This window comes from Artemia franciscana, chromosome 8 (assembly GCF_032884065.1).
Source record: "Artemia franciscana chromosome 8, ASM3288406v1, whole genome shotgun sequence".
Lineage (NCBI taxonomy): Eukaryota > Metazoa > Arthropoda > Branchiopoda > Anostraca > Artemiidae > Artemia > Artemia franciscana.
Window position 1 is genome coordinate 49270680 of NC_088870.1, and position 15497 is coordinate 49286176.

At 35.6% G+C, this 15497-nt stretch overlaps 1 protein-coding gene across 1 annotated transcript in view; it reads left to right on the forward strand.

Annotated features, from left to right (window-relative positions):
* Positions 1-15497, forward strand: part of LOC136030708 (cytoplasmic dynein 2 heavy chain 1-like) — a 575385-nt gene that overhangs the window by 397661 nt on the left and 162227 nt on the right. The window contains exon 58 of the mRNA XM_065709779.1: positions 3860-4018. Within this exon, the coding sequence (XP_065565851.1) occupies positions 3860-4018 (159 nt within the window). The remainder of the gene's footprint in view (positions 1-3859; positions 4019-15497) is intronic.

Below are 15497 nucleotides of genomic sequence, written 5' to 3' on the forward strand. Positions count from 1 at the left end.
ATTTCAATAGCGGGAATTTGTATTTTGATCATTCACATATTAATGTGAAAATTTTACTTTACATTAATATGATGCGGTCTCTTTCTAATGAATCCATACTAGGTATACTGGATACAGATCTGCAGCTAGGGAGCTACGGTTTTAAGTTTGGAGTAGGGATTTGAAGAATGTGTCGACAAAATCATCCAGTGTGCCAATGAATGCAGACACATAAGCTAAATTTCCAAGGGAAATAGTTAAATTTTCCATAGAACTTCCGCTCCTCCACAACCTACGACACTCCTCCCCCTAGCTTTGCCCCTGACTGGATATCAGGGTTTTAACCTGTTGAATCTGGGATCTTTCACCCATGCAAGTGGACAATCATTAAACTGAAATGTATGGTTTATTGTATTCTTTTTAGTATTTTGGGTAGAAGTTCAACGTTCTTGAACTCACCATACATCTCGAAAATTGCTACACCAGCGGCACAGCTTAGATTCCAATATACAGTTATGAAAACTCCTATCTTGCCCATCAGAAGCTTTGGGTACAGAAATCTGAACTTGGCGCCTCCTCCAAGCCCGCGCTCCGACGCGTAGATCGTACTACGACACCGTAGGCGGGAATGCAATTTTGTTTTGTTGCATACACAGCTTAGATACAAATATTGGTTATCTAAGCTGTGCTGCCAGTTTCCTGTCTCCTGCCGCTAGAATCGCTACCGCGCACTGTGTCCCAAAAATAAATTGAGTTTTCATAACTGTATTGGTATCTAAGCTGTGACTAGCGGTGCATTGACAACCAAATACTTTAATTTCGTTTGAGTCACCTCTGCTGCTCTCTTCACTATGGTCAGACTCAGTGTGTGGCTCCTCCCCCAAGAAATGGACAAGTCAAAACTATCTATGGACATCTGGTGCCATTTTCTCGTCAAGTTGTGAATATTAACAACTTTACAAACTTTAGCTTAAAGTTTTTAACAAACTTTAGCTTTAAGTGTGAGCCAAGTGCTTATCTAAAAATTTTCATTTGATAACATATGACCATGTTCGGGTCAAAAGTTTTGATTTTCGGCATAAAACAGGGGACATTGAAATTGTCCTGCACACGATCTCTGTTTCAACGTGAAAAGGGCAAAAGAATTTCCCTTCGAATTGCCCTTATTACAATATTTTAAGACTACTACTTCTGTGTTAATCATCCACTGGAAGAAAAACAAAAGAAAGAAATTGACCAGCAGCACTATAGGATTTCTCGAAAAAAATGCACAACTTTGTGTTTTTCAAACAGTTCGTGGTAACGAACTGTAGTAAGGAGCGACCCGGCTCAATAGTAAACGAAACTCTAAAAAACGGAATTTCGATACTAAAAGATATATCAAAAGAATCGGATTTTTATGCTGATTTTAAATATATAAATTTCATCAAATTTAGTCTTTGTCATCAAAAGTTACGAGCCTGAGAAAATTTGCCTTATTTTGGAAAATAGGGGGTAACACCCCCTAGAAGTCATAGGATCTTAACGAAAATTACACCATCGAATTCAGCGTATCAGAGAACCCTATAGAAAAAATTCCAAGGTCCAATCTACAAAAATGTGGAATTTCGTATTTTTTGCCAGAAGACAAATCACGGGTGCGTGTTTATTTGTTTTTTTGTTGTTTTTTTTTCCCAGGGGTCATCGTATCGACCAAGTGGTCCTAGAGTGTTGAAAGAGGGCTCATTCTAACGGAAATGAAAAGTTCTAGTGCCCTTTTTAAGTGACCAAAAAAATTGGAGGGCACCTAGGCCCCCTCCCACGCTCATTTTTTTCCCAAACTCAACGGATCAAAATTTTGAGATATCCATTTTGTTCCGCATAGTCGAAAACAATAATAACTATGTCTTTGGGGATGACTTACCCCCCACAGTCCCTGGGGGAGGGGCTGCAAGTTACAAACTTTGACCAATTATTACATACAGTAATGGTTACTGGGAAGTGTACCGACGTTATCAGGGGGATTTTTGGTTTGGGTGTGGGGTTCAGGGGAGGGGGCTATATGGGAGGATCTTTCCTTGGAGGAGTATTTCATGGGGGAAGAGAAATTCAATGAAAAGGGCGCAGGACTTTCTAGCATTACTATAAAAAAAAAAAAACAATGAAAATATAAACATGAAAAAGTTTTTTCAATTGAAAGTAAGGAGAAGCATTAAAACTTAAAACGAACAGAGATTATTACGCATATGAAGGGTTCTAAAAATACTTTAGCATAAAGAGCGAGGTATTTAGGAGGAGATAAATACTTCGCTCTTTATGCTAAAAATTTTTTAAATAATTTCAACTATTTATTCTACGGCCTTTCTGATTTAGGGATCATTCTTAAAGAATTGGGATAAAACGTAACGTAAGTTATGTACGTTTGTTACGTAAGTTAATTCTTAAGTTACGTTTTTTTTACTAATAAAAACGTTCGTTAAAAATTAAAAGATCTAGTTGCCTCTTTGAGTAACAAAAAATTGGAGGGCAACTAGACCTCCTTCCCCACCCCTTATTTCTCAAAATCGTCTGATCAAAACTAAGAGAAAGCCATTTAGCCAAAAAAAGAATTAATATGCAAATTTCATTTTAGTAATTTATGTACGGAGAGCCAAAATCAGACATGCATTAATTCAAAAAACTTTCAGAAATTAAATAAAAAAAACAAGTTTTTTTAAATGAAAGTAATGAGCGACCTTAAAACTTAAAACGGACAGAAATTACTCCGTATATGAAAGGGGCTTTTCCTCCTCGACGCCCCGCTCCTTGTGCTAAAGTTTGATTCTTTCTCGCAACTCTACTTTTTAAAACAATAAAAAACTTTAGCGTAAGGAGCTGGGTGTCGAGGAGGAAAAGCCCCTTTCATATACGGAGTAATTTCTGTTCGTTTTAAGTTTTAATGTCGCTCCTTACTTTCATTTAAAAAAACTTGTTTTTTTTATTTAATACTCTTACAAGCTTGAAACACCCGTAATAGAATCCTTGGATATGGTAGACATGATGTCTTTTGACGTTTTATCTACAATTACGCAAACTTTCTCAAGCTTGTAACTTTGGTTGGTAGTTTAAACCTACTAAATTGTACATGATTAGAATCCTCATTAAAAAGGAATTCTCGAGATGTAATTAATACGATCAAATCACAATACAAATAGCGTCTTTTGGTTTAGGTCAACATGGTTTAGCTCAATATGTCCCCAAAGTTCCAACTTAATATCCTTAGTCGTTACCAAGATCTTAGAGATACGCACGCTCTTTTGAAAACCCAGATGCTCATAGTGTCTTTTAATTTATTTCAATATCCCCCTTATTATCCCCTGGAATTTTCACCCCAAACCCTTTGGAAAACCCAGGATCAAACAAGCTCCTCTTTCTTAATATGTAACTATATGTAAACAGTGGCAAATAGCATAAATTACAGACCTTGTCCCGTGGGCTTTGGGGGGGGGTCAGGTATGCGGAGACAATTTTATTAGACTTTTTGACCATGTTGAACAAAATCGCTGTCTAAAAATTTTTGTCATATTTGAAGGGTGGTGTGCTGTTGGTAGCCGTCCAATCACTTTAAATCTTGAAAAGAGCTCTATAACTTTCAATTTCCAATAGAATTGGCCCACTCTGAGGTTTCTTTGACATCTCCTTCAGTGTGAAGTGAACTGGGGGAAAAATGCATTGAAACCATATTGCTCTTTACATAGGCATCTCTACTGCGTTTTTCATTCTTGTTCTTTACATGCTGTTCCTCAGTAGAAATTGGTTGCGCACAAACTTACCATTAGATGTCATCTTATCGTGTACTTACCATTGTACTGAGTTAAGTATCTTTATTAAGCTGTTTCATTAATATATTACTCATATCTAGTTTTGTGATGCCGGTTTATCCATCACCGCTCCATATTACGTTTCAAAAACCCTTCATTTGCAAAAGGAAGGTGAGGTCCTTAGGAAACAACTAACACAACTGGAGGACTCACTTCTTAGCCAACTTTGCAACTCTCAAGGAAATATTCAACAAAACAAGGTAAATTGTTTCTTTACTTTAGCTATGTTTTGAGCAATTCCAATATAAGTGTGCATGCAAACAATAGCGAAAATTCATATACTCTCTAGTGAAGATTTATGAAACACAACAATCTAGACCTCTATTCATGAATCCACCTGTTCGCCCACGCGCTATGACAAATGTTCAGCGCATTATATATGCTGTAATCTGACTGAATTGCAAGAGGCAGCTGAACTGTTGTTCTGACATACTGGGAACTTCCTTGTCGGCGCTATAATGTATGTAATTTTTATGGCACTTGGTATTAACCAAGTGACATATAGAAATTGCAAATTTTGTCGGTCCCGGTTTTGCTACTTTAGGCACTTCCAGGTAAGCTAGGACGATGAAATTTGGCAGGCGTATCAGGGACCAAACCAGATTAAATTAGAAATAGTCTTTTTCCCGATTTGACCATCTCAGGGGGGGGGCGTTAAATCGGAAAAATAGAAAAAATTAAGTATTTTAACTTACGAACGGTTGATCAGGTCTTAATGAAATTTGATGTTTGGAAGGATATCGTATCTCAGAGCTGTTATTTTAAATTCTGACTGGATCTAGTGATATTAGGGGGGGGGGGTTGGTAGGGGTAAACCTAGAATATTGGCAAACACATAGAGTGGAGGGATCGGGATGAAACTTGGTGGGAAAAATAAACACAAGTCCTAGATACATGATTCACATAACCAGAACGGATCCGCTCTCTTTGGGGTAGTTTGGTGGTGGTGGGGGGGTTAATTCTAAAAAAAATAGAAAAAATGAGGTATTTCTAACTTACGAACGGGTGACCGGATCTCAATTAAATTTGATATTTAGAGGGATATCGTGTCTCAAAGCTTTTTATTTAAATCCCGACCGGATCTGGTGACATTGGGGGAGTTTGGGATGAGGGAACCTAAAATCATGGAAAACGCTTAGATTGGAGGGATCGGGATGAAACTTGTTGGGAAAAATAAGCAGAAGTTTTAGATACGTGATTTACATAATTGGAACGGATCCGCTCGATTAGGGGGGGGGGGGGTTAATCCTCAAAAACTTGAAAAAATGACGTATTTTTAACTTACGAAGGAGTGATCGGATCCTCATGAAACTTCATATTTAGAAGGACCTCGTAACTCAGATCTCTTATTTTAAATCTCAACCGGAACCAGCGTCATTGGGGGGGCAGTTGGTGGGGGGGGACCGGAAATCATAGAAAATACTTAAAGCGGAGAGATCAGGATGAAACTAGATGGGAAGAATAAAAACCTATCTAAGATACGTGACTGACATAACCGGACCGTATCTGCTCTCTTTGGTTGAGTTGGGGGGGGGATAATTTTGAAAAACAAGGTATTTTTAACTTACGAAAGGGTGACCAGATCTTAATCAAATTTCATATTTAGAAGGATCTTTTGCTTTAAAGCTCGAATTTTAAATTCCGACAAGATCCTGAGACATTGGGGGGAGTTGGAGGGGGAAACCGGAATTCTTGGAAAACGTGAAAATGGGGGTATTTTTATCTTACGAATAGGTGATCGGATCTTGATGAAATTCGATATTTCCTGACCAGATCTTTTGACATTGGGGGGAATTGGAAGGGGAAATCTTGGAAAACACTTGGAGTGGAGGAATCGGGATGAAGCTTGGTGGATAGAATAAGCAAATGTCCTTGATATGTGATTGACTTAACCGTACCGGATTCGCTTTCTTTGGGGAAGTTGGGGGAGGGGTTCAGTGATTTGACGAGTTTGGTGTTTATGGACGTGCTAGGACGATTAAAATTGGTAGGCGTGACAGGGAGCTGCATTATAACTTACGAGTGGGTGATCGGATCTTAATGAATTTTGATATTTAGAAGGACATCATGACTCAGAGCTCTTATTTTAAATCCTGACCGGCATTAAGCCTCTGATTTTCTTTTAAATCAATCTATTGATTCTTAGAATTTTGTTAGAGCTCATACCATATGAGGTCTTGGCTCTTAGCTCTTCTTGCCTCGTCACAAGTGCCATATGAGCTCTTAGCTCTTTTTGGACAAATTTTTCACTACTGTTTCGTATATATATCTATGCTGTGGCTCTAATGAATAAAAATTTGAAGTTGATATAGAAAGTTTAACCTTCTATAGCTGCAAAGGCTGGATTGGATGATATGTTTTGGCATCCTGTATTCTAGATATGAAGTTGCTTCAAAGATATTGGCTTCTCCGTGATGTAAATTTTTCTCTGACTTGCAGAATATATTTTTTATTTTGTTTATTTTATGTTTTGAAACCGTTTTTTCATCCCGGAAACTTGACTTTCTTTATCAGCCCTGGGTGTTTTACTTCTGCTTCTGACAAAAAAAGAAACAAAATAAAAATAAAAAAAAATATCTTCGAATTCCAATGCTTAACAAAGATAAGTGACCTAATATTGCGTCAGAGGGCAACAAACTTATGTAGTAAATAGAAGGTACAGAGAAATTAAATTCGCTTTCATAGTTTTTTACTTCGTCAGACGATAATGTTTCTGGATATTTTGGATAGTATGAAAAATAATGGTGAAAACTAAAAAGAAATAACAATAAAACACAACTTAATAGAAATGGTGTTTAGGATTGGTAGACATACTGAATTCAACTAGTATTAGCGTTATCATAACTAATAGCTTTTTAATCTTACAATTAAAGATATTAAAAGTTTTTTGTAAAAATCATTATATATGTATAAAAAAGTTGCAAAGATCTAAGAGGTGTACTGAAGACAAAAAAAGTAAAACCAAATATTTTAAACAAATCAAATGTGTTTTATCTTCAAATTTCTTAGGGAATTAAAAGAAAGTTTTTTTGTCTTGCTACCAGAAAAAAATTGAAATAAAAAAAACAATAAATTTAAATCAGGGATGGTCGTGTAAGTAATGTTCTTGAATAGCCGTGAAACGTCATTACGCCTTAACACATCTGTATTTAGTCTTAAAATATCAGTTTTCCCTGGTGACTAGAACTAATGTCGATCCTTGCTATCCAAATGGAACGTTTGGATATGAAAGCGTTGTTTTACCTCTGTTTAAAGAGGTATTTATGAAGCTTTATGAAGCTTTATTTATGCTTCATCTTATAGATTTAAAATAATTTTAAATTGAATTTTTCAGGTTTAAAGGTAAAACGATATTCGCCAGACAGTGAAATTTTAGGTTTTGAACTTAATAAAAAGTGTCATTTTTGGTCTTTTACTGAAAAATGATTTGCTGTGTGGCTAATAAAGACCATTCTTGTTTTTATTAAGAATTTTTCCTTATAATAAACAGGCAAAATTAACTTTGTAAAACAAAAAATATGTTTTTCTTGTATTTCTGTTAGGGTAAATTCTATTTGGTTCACTCTGAAATACTACTGAAAATCAGTAGGCTCGATGGATTGGTTTAAGGCTAATGGTCTTAATTTGTGTCCAATGCTATTTCTCCTATGATAGAAAATCATGAATAACTTCTGCGATTTTGGTGATTTTGAACTGATTTTTTTTTTGATGACTCTCGAGTTAAAAAGGAAAAAAATGTTGGTTTCACTTTTTCTGTATATGCTTTACCTATTGTGCAAAAAAAAGAAATCAAGTTATTTTAGTTTGGTGAATAAAAATTTAGTGGATGGGAAATGACAGTAGATTTTTTTTTTTAGTTCATCCTGCCAGTATTTAAAAAAAAATGTTGGTTGCAGAATTGTTATATTTTTATTTTTAACGGTGCAAAAAATTATTTTTAATTTTCAACATTTTTCTTGCTAGAAGGTATGAAGTTGGCTCCAGAGGGTAGAATTTTGGATCATATGTAGATTTTATAATCTACAACCATTACAGAAAATTTCTGATGTCTATCATAAATAGTTTGAAAGCAAAATCAGAAAAATACAATTTCAAAATGTGCTTACTTTTTACTTATTTTACCCCTGTTTCCGGCTTAATAGCGTTGTTCATCAGCCAATAGAAAAAAAGGCGGGATTCTTATCCAATTTTAGGCATTACGCCTCCAAGGCATTGTGTCTCTGATTAGTTGACTTGTCAACTGAAGTCAATAAGACATCTGAGATATGAGGAAGAAAATTATCAACAAAAGGTGGCTGAATTTAAAATACCGGTAAGTAAAAATTACATATACAAGTTTCATTCCCTCTTGTCCATTAAATAAAAAAAAACAAGTTTTTTTTAACTGCATGTAAGGAGCGACATTAAAACGAACAAAAATTATTCCGTTTATGAAAGGGGGTAGTCCCTCAATGTCCCGCTCTCTACGCTAAAGTTTGACTCTTTCTCACAACTATACTTTTTAAAACAATAAGAAACTTTAGCGTAAAGAGCGAGGCGTTGAGGAGGGGACTACCCCTTTCATATACGGAATAATTTCTGTTCGTTTTAAGTTTTAATGACGCTCCTTACTTGAAGTTAAAAAAAACTGTTTTTTTTTTATGTAATTTCTGAACATTTTTAAATTAATGCATGTTTTGATTTGGCTAACCGCACACGAAATTTGCATATCTTTTTTTGTCTAAATGGCTTTCTCATATTTTCGTTCTGACGATTTTGAAGAAAATGGGGCGGGGGAGGAGGTCTAGTTGCCCTCCAATTTTTGGTAACTTATAAAAGCACCTAGAACTTTGTATATTTGTATTACATATATGAGGGGGTTTGCCCTTTCGTCAATACCTCGCTCTTTACACTAAAGCTTAAATTTTCTCCCGGTTCTTAAGAATGACCCTAGAATCACCAAGTCCGTAGAATATATAGTTGAAATTACTTTAACGGAAAGAGCGAGGTATTTAGGAGGAGATGAACCCCTCATATGCGTAATAATTTCTGTTCGTTTTATGTTTTAATGCTGCTCCTTACTTTCAGTTGAAAAACTTCTTCATTATTATTTTTTCAGTGTTTTTTTTAATAATGCTAGAAAATCCTATGCCCCTTCATTGAATTTCTTTTCCCCCGTGACAAATTCCTCTAAGTAAAGATCCTTCAACGTAGCTCCCTCCCCTCTACCCCCCCCCCCCTCAGCCAAAACCCCTCAACCGTTGACTTTTAATTAAAAGGAATAGTTGTGGGAAAAGTCAAGTCATGGCCAATTGTAGAAAAAGCCAAGACAGATTGTCCAATTAAGTGGGCATCAGGTCAAGGTAAACACTGATCAAAGTTTATAACTTGTAGCCCCTCCCCCGGGAACTATGGGGGAGTAAGTCGTCCCCAAAGACATCTTATTATGTTTTTTGACTATGCTTAAGAAAATGGCTATCTCAAAATTTTGATCTGTTGACTTTGAGAAAAAAATGAAAGTGGGAGGGGGCCTAGGTGCCCTCCAATTTTTGGTCGCTTAAAAAGGGCACTGGAACTTTTCATTTTCATTAAAATGAGCCCTCTTGCGACACCCTAGGACCAATGGGTCGATACACTCACCCCTGGGAAAAAGAAAACAAAAAACAAATAAACACGCACCTTGATCAGTCTTCTGGCAAAAACAATTCTATGACTTTTAGGGCGTGTTTCCCCCTTTTTTCCAAAATAAGACAATTTTTCTCAGGCTCTTATCTTTTGATGGGTAGGACTAAATTTATTAAAATCCGATTCTTTTGACGTATTTATTAGTATCAAAATTTCGTTTTTTAGACTTTCGTTTACTATTGAGCCGGGTCGCTGTTTTGTTTTTCTATGGTTCTTTTCATTTTTTTTAGAAAGGTGCTGCTTGGAGAACAAGATAAAGATAATTTGTCAAATGGATCGAAAATTTCAGAAGAATTTTCAGCAAATCCTCTCATAGACGATTCAAATAAATTGGAAACGGTAGTGGTTCTTACGGTGTTGATTGCCCCGATACGAATACTGAGATAGACTTATCTGGAATTCCAGATGGAAACTGCATTGTGAATCTAAGGTATTTCCTTGCTGAAGTAATTTCAGCATTCAGACACAAAATCAGTTGCGATCACGGAAAATTGATTATAAAGCAATTAGAAAAGAAAGGCCTGAAAACTGAACTGAAAGTTAAGTGTAATAAGTGTAACTGGGAAAAGAGGATAAAGGTGAACCAGAATGTCCAGCAACAAGCGTAAAAGAATATCTTTCAAGTTTTACGGACCAGACACAGGTTGCTTTTTCCGAAAAAAAATCAAGTCTTAAAGGCTGCTTGAATTCGAAGGCTGTTTGGGGAGCCATGGGTAGTGGAGGAGGGTATTCTACACTGTGTGAATTCTTCGGGGTGCTTGGAGTGAAACAATGTCACGAATAGTTTATTCCCGTATTGAAAGGCAGCTTGTAATGCTTGGATGAATAGTTTATCGGAAATTTTGCTAGAAAATGGACGAGAGGCCTTAAAATCAGCCATTCATGATGATAGGTATAAGGAGGACTCATACTGGACAAAAGTGATATGTGATGGAGGCTGGAATAAGCGTAGCAAAGGACACGATTATTCGGCCAAAGGATGTGTTGCAGTTATCATAGATGCATTTACGAAAAAACTGTTATATGTTGGCATAAAAAATAAATACTGTTATATATGTTTTTCTTCTGCAAACGCCAAAGTAATTCCCAAAGATCATTTCTGCTTTCTGAATTATAACGGAAATTCAAGGAGCATGGAAACAGATATTCTAGTTGAAGGCTTTCGTTCCAGTGAGGAGATGCACGGATTACAGTTTTAGTTCTCCTCACATGGTAGTTTATCGGTGACGGTGATTCCAGTGTTTTTTATAAGCTAAAACAAAGTGTTTCCTACGGTTCCAACATACGGAAACATGAATGTGCAAATCACGTCACAAAAAACTATACAGCCCATCTATATAATTTGTGCAAAAATAAAAAAGGTTTGTACACAAAATGTCTTCCCCGAGGAATTATCCAGCAACTGACAAAAAATTTAAGGGGTGCGATAAAATAAATTCTGAAAATAATGGAACAGCAGAAGAATTGAAATCTTGTTAAAAAGAGGTCCGTACCATGTTTTCGGAAACCACACAAAATGTGATTCTGGATGTCCTAAGATTGCTGAATTGACCGTGAATAGTAAAATAGAAGATCGGTGAATAATTTTCCCCTGCACGTGTTTGAAGATGTTATGACAGAGGTCGATATTGTGTGTCGAAAAGCAGAGCAGCTTCGAAATGACGCAACTACAAACTTAGCTGAAAGCTACATGTCAGTTGTTGCTAAATTCATCGGAGGAAAGCAAATAAGCCGGTCTAAACGAGGTTCATATCATGCAAGAGTTCATGGAGCAAGTCTTGCTTATAATTCAGGTCCAAAATGGCATCAATTAGCTTGGAAAAATATTTTTGGGCTTAGTCCTTCTAGCGTAACAAAAAAATATTGTAATAAAACGGCTAAACTCCGTGTAATATCTAAACGTAATTTGACCAGTTATTATAGTGCTCTTGGAGGAAAACACGTTGCTAAGTTAAAAAATAGAAACTATAACTTTGGTAATCGTGACTATGGACCAAATTGCAATAAGCCAGACATGACTTCTGATGAAATGAATTTGGCCATACAAAAATATACTGACGAGAATTTAAAATTGGATTTTGCCAGTATAAGCTGTTTGTTCAACAGTACCAAGGGCCAATCCAAAAATGACACTTGGGTAGAAGAAAGATCTAAGAGAATAACTAGTAGTTACTTCCACAGAATTGCAACCAGAAAAAACAGCACCAGAGTTGCCCCAATTGTTAAGCAAATTCGAAACTTGGGACCTAGATTCTGCTCTGCCCTAATGAAAAAGGGCTTAGATTTAGAAGTAGTGGCACTAGAAGCATATGAAAACAAATTCAACTTAAAAGTCGTAAAGGGAGATCAATAGGACTCAGTGTGCATCCACAGTATCAGTATCTTGCTGCATCTGTAGATGGGCTGCTCCCTAATGGCACACCTATAGAGATAAAAACGGTGCTAATATACCAGAGTTCAAAACCATTTATGATGTGGCCCAGTCAAAAAATTTAGTTAAAGCATTTTTTCTTGAATTATCCAGTGAAGGTCTTCAGCTAAAAAAAAATCACAGGTATTTCGCCCAGATACAAGGCCAACTCGAGATACTGGATAAAATGGTATGCCACTTAATAGTTTATAACTCTATTGAGGATTGGGAAATAATTACAGTTCACCGATCGAAAGACTACTGGGAAAAAATATTTCCGAAGCTTGAAGCCTTCTGGAATGAATCCTTACATCCTGAAATTTTAGACTCAAGGGTTGCAAGGAATATGGAATCAGAGAACCTGTGTCTGTAAAATGTACAACCAGCCCACCAACCGAAGGACTCAAGCTTGTCTCAAGAAATAAAAAGAGGAAAAAAAAGAAGGTTGAGTCGAGTTGAAGTGAACAGCAAGAAAAAAAATGCACAGAAGGGATCGGGGGAGAACAGTGAATTTACCAGGAACTCAATGCATGAAAACAGTGATTTTGAAGAAATAATTTGGTCTGATTTGGAATAGATAAATCTTCGTGTTTGATAAAAAAAAATGTGTTAAAAAATATTGGCAAGGAAAATTATTTTTTCCTCCATAAATTTCTGTCTCATTCTTCGTCAATGTCCAAAAATAATGAAGTTTCTTATCTGGTCTGAAGTATATTAAATACATTTAATACAAACAATTTTAGTTTTTTTCTTATAAATTTCTTGTATGTTACTTGGGCTTAGTATTTGTGATTTTTATAGTTTTTCCTACAATTATTACGTTTTCTGTACAATTCGTTCATTTTTGGTATTTAATTAAAGCGTCTTTAAGTTTCTTTCCGAAATCTTGTGCATCTCGCCCCTAACACAAAATAACGTTAATGCCCTAATCTTATTACAAGGAAAATAGCTTTCATCTTATTAATTCAAATACTGACAAAAAAAAAACCACTATAAAAATCAAGGTGACTGGAAAGATATTGAAAATGAACTGAATGTGTAATGTATAATTATTTAGTGTTTAATATACTAATTACAGGAAACATCAACAATTAAGGTTTACAGATTCTATTTAGCGACAATTTTTTTATTTTGGTTTACGGTTAGAAGGGAACTCTAGTCGAACTCCTATGGGCCAGTAATTTGTGTCCTTTTTGGTTTAACTTTAGCACTCATTTTAATTTTTAATCGTTTAGGATTTAATTATTTGTATATAGCAGTACCCATTTCTTTTATGTTTGGTATAATTATTTATTTTTATTTCTCTTCATTTTCAGTCAATTATGCATAGACAGTAATGTTTGACCGTTTCACATTTAGATCATTGAAGGATTTTATTTTCTGTCCGTCTGTTTCAAATGGCTCTTTAATTTCAATTACTTAACTCACTAGCCTAATTGTATAATGTACATTCCCAGATTGCTATGAAATCACGATCTTGTATCAGACTTAGCAGACATCTGCCATGCTTGGGATACTTATGTCATGCTTGGCACAGATCATTCACTCTTAGTACTGTTCTCACAGTTCCGCTATGCTTGGCACACTTCTGCCATGCTTGGTACTAGCCACCTGAGGTATATGATTTCTGAGAGTGAAAAACCTCTCAAACATTCATCCTTTTTCTTTGGGTAGTTTACTTTTGCATGTGCGGACTGTTTGTTTTCGTTGTTGTATTTTAATGGGGGCAGATACGATGGACAAGGGTTTTTAAATTCCTTTTGGGAAATCCCAAACTTTATACTGTTATCGCTTTTCTCTATTTCAATAAAAATTCTTTTTTATGTGCTTTAACCCGTATGCGCCTGAGAGGCTATATTTCTTCCAAAATAAGTTCATTAGTACGGGTATGCATTGAGTTTTTCGTTTTACACAAACTTTTCCTCTTGTTATCTTCCCAATAAATTAGTTTTATTTCCATCAATTCTGTTTATGTGCTACTTTTTCATAGTAAATTTATGATGGAATGGCGGATTAGTCCTTCTTAGTTATTTAGCAGGATGAGATTGAGGAGCACAAAAACACAAACGTACGCAAACACAGGAACAAGTCTACACACACACATCAAATTACCAATTACGCACTTATTGTTTGATGCAAGCTGTGCTAGAGTTTTGTTCGCAGGAATTCTTCAATTCAATTCAATCATATATATTTAAATAAAAACACATAATTACATGTACATAATCTGCCAGGAAAGCACAAAAGTGCTTGACTAGGGCAGAAACTTAACTAAAGAATAATTAAACAATCAACTAACAGAAACAACGAATCAACTGGATTTATCAAAAAAGAAAAAAAGAGAAAAAAAGGGGAGTGACGAAGAGAAAGAAAAGAAAAAAAAGAAAATAAAAGAAAAGATCGAAAAGAGGAGGACCGCATGATATTCAAATCTAAACAGTATTTCTGGAACGACCCTTCACTGCTCGCTTGAAGGTAGTAAGGTTATTTGAGTTCCGGATTTCCAAGGGGATTGAATTCAGATAGCTGGTGCATATCCGTAGAAAGTCCTTTGCGAAAGCCAAGTTGGGTATCGCACAGAAGATTCTACTCCTGGAGGTAATCATACATTCTTTCATGGACTACTTTCTCATAAATCTTCGAAAAAAAGGTAAAATAGAAATGGATCGGTAATTACTCGGTTCATTTTTTGACTTCCCTTTGTGAAGGGGTAGCACTCAGGCTAATTTAAGTCTTTCTGGAAAAGTTCCCTCTTCAAGTGATAAATTAATCAGATGAGTCAAAATAGAAATAACAATTGTTTTTGTTGCTTTAACGATACTTCATCTACTCCACAGGATTGTTATTTCATACACATAATTATTCATTTATTTCATTTTCATCACAATTTGTAAAAAGGAATTCAGAAGTAACATGACGAGGTTTAAGTTTGGGGACTGGTGGACTTCGAGAACTGAAGATTAAAAGAAAATAGCCAGGTGGGTGTTTCACCCACCTGGCTAACTGCTTGCAATTCTCAATACCCAAGGGTTCTCCCAATAGCCAAACAATTTTCATTTCCAAACGGACTCGGTCTCGGTTGAGGTTTGGGAGAGTTCACGCTTTACATTTCAAAACAGACACCCATCTCGAAAATAAAAGATTTGTCTACTTTTCGTACAAGTTCTACCATTGCATTCAATGCACATCGAATCAAAATCTCTGAGCGAAAAAATAAGGATTACCCTTTAAATTGATGTGCAAAAGAAAACACTATTTTTAGCTCAGCAGTGGGTATATTTTCTTTTACATAACCTGTTCATTTAAATTAATCTCCGTAGAATCTAACGTGCTTTTGCTAAACAAACATCTTTTGTTTTTTTCTCCCACTTGTTTATGTTTTTGTCAAGTCTCATAAACGAGTTTGCTATCGAATAGATACTAGCAGTGGCGTTATTAAGATTCTTAGAATCAGTTTCAGAAATTGGGCGGGAACAAAAAAGACCATTAGCCTTAATATGGTTTTCTTAATTGTGTATAGACTCTTCGGTTGCTATGAATTTTTCTTGTTTCCAAAATACTGTAATGGTTTTTCCACTTGAAAAAAAAAGTTTGAAATTAGTGCT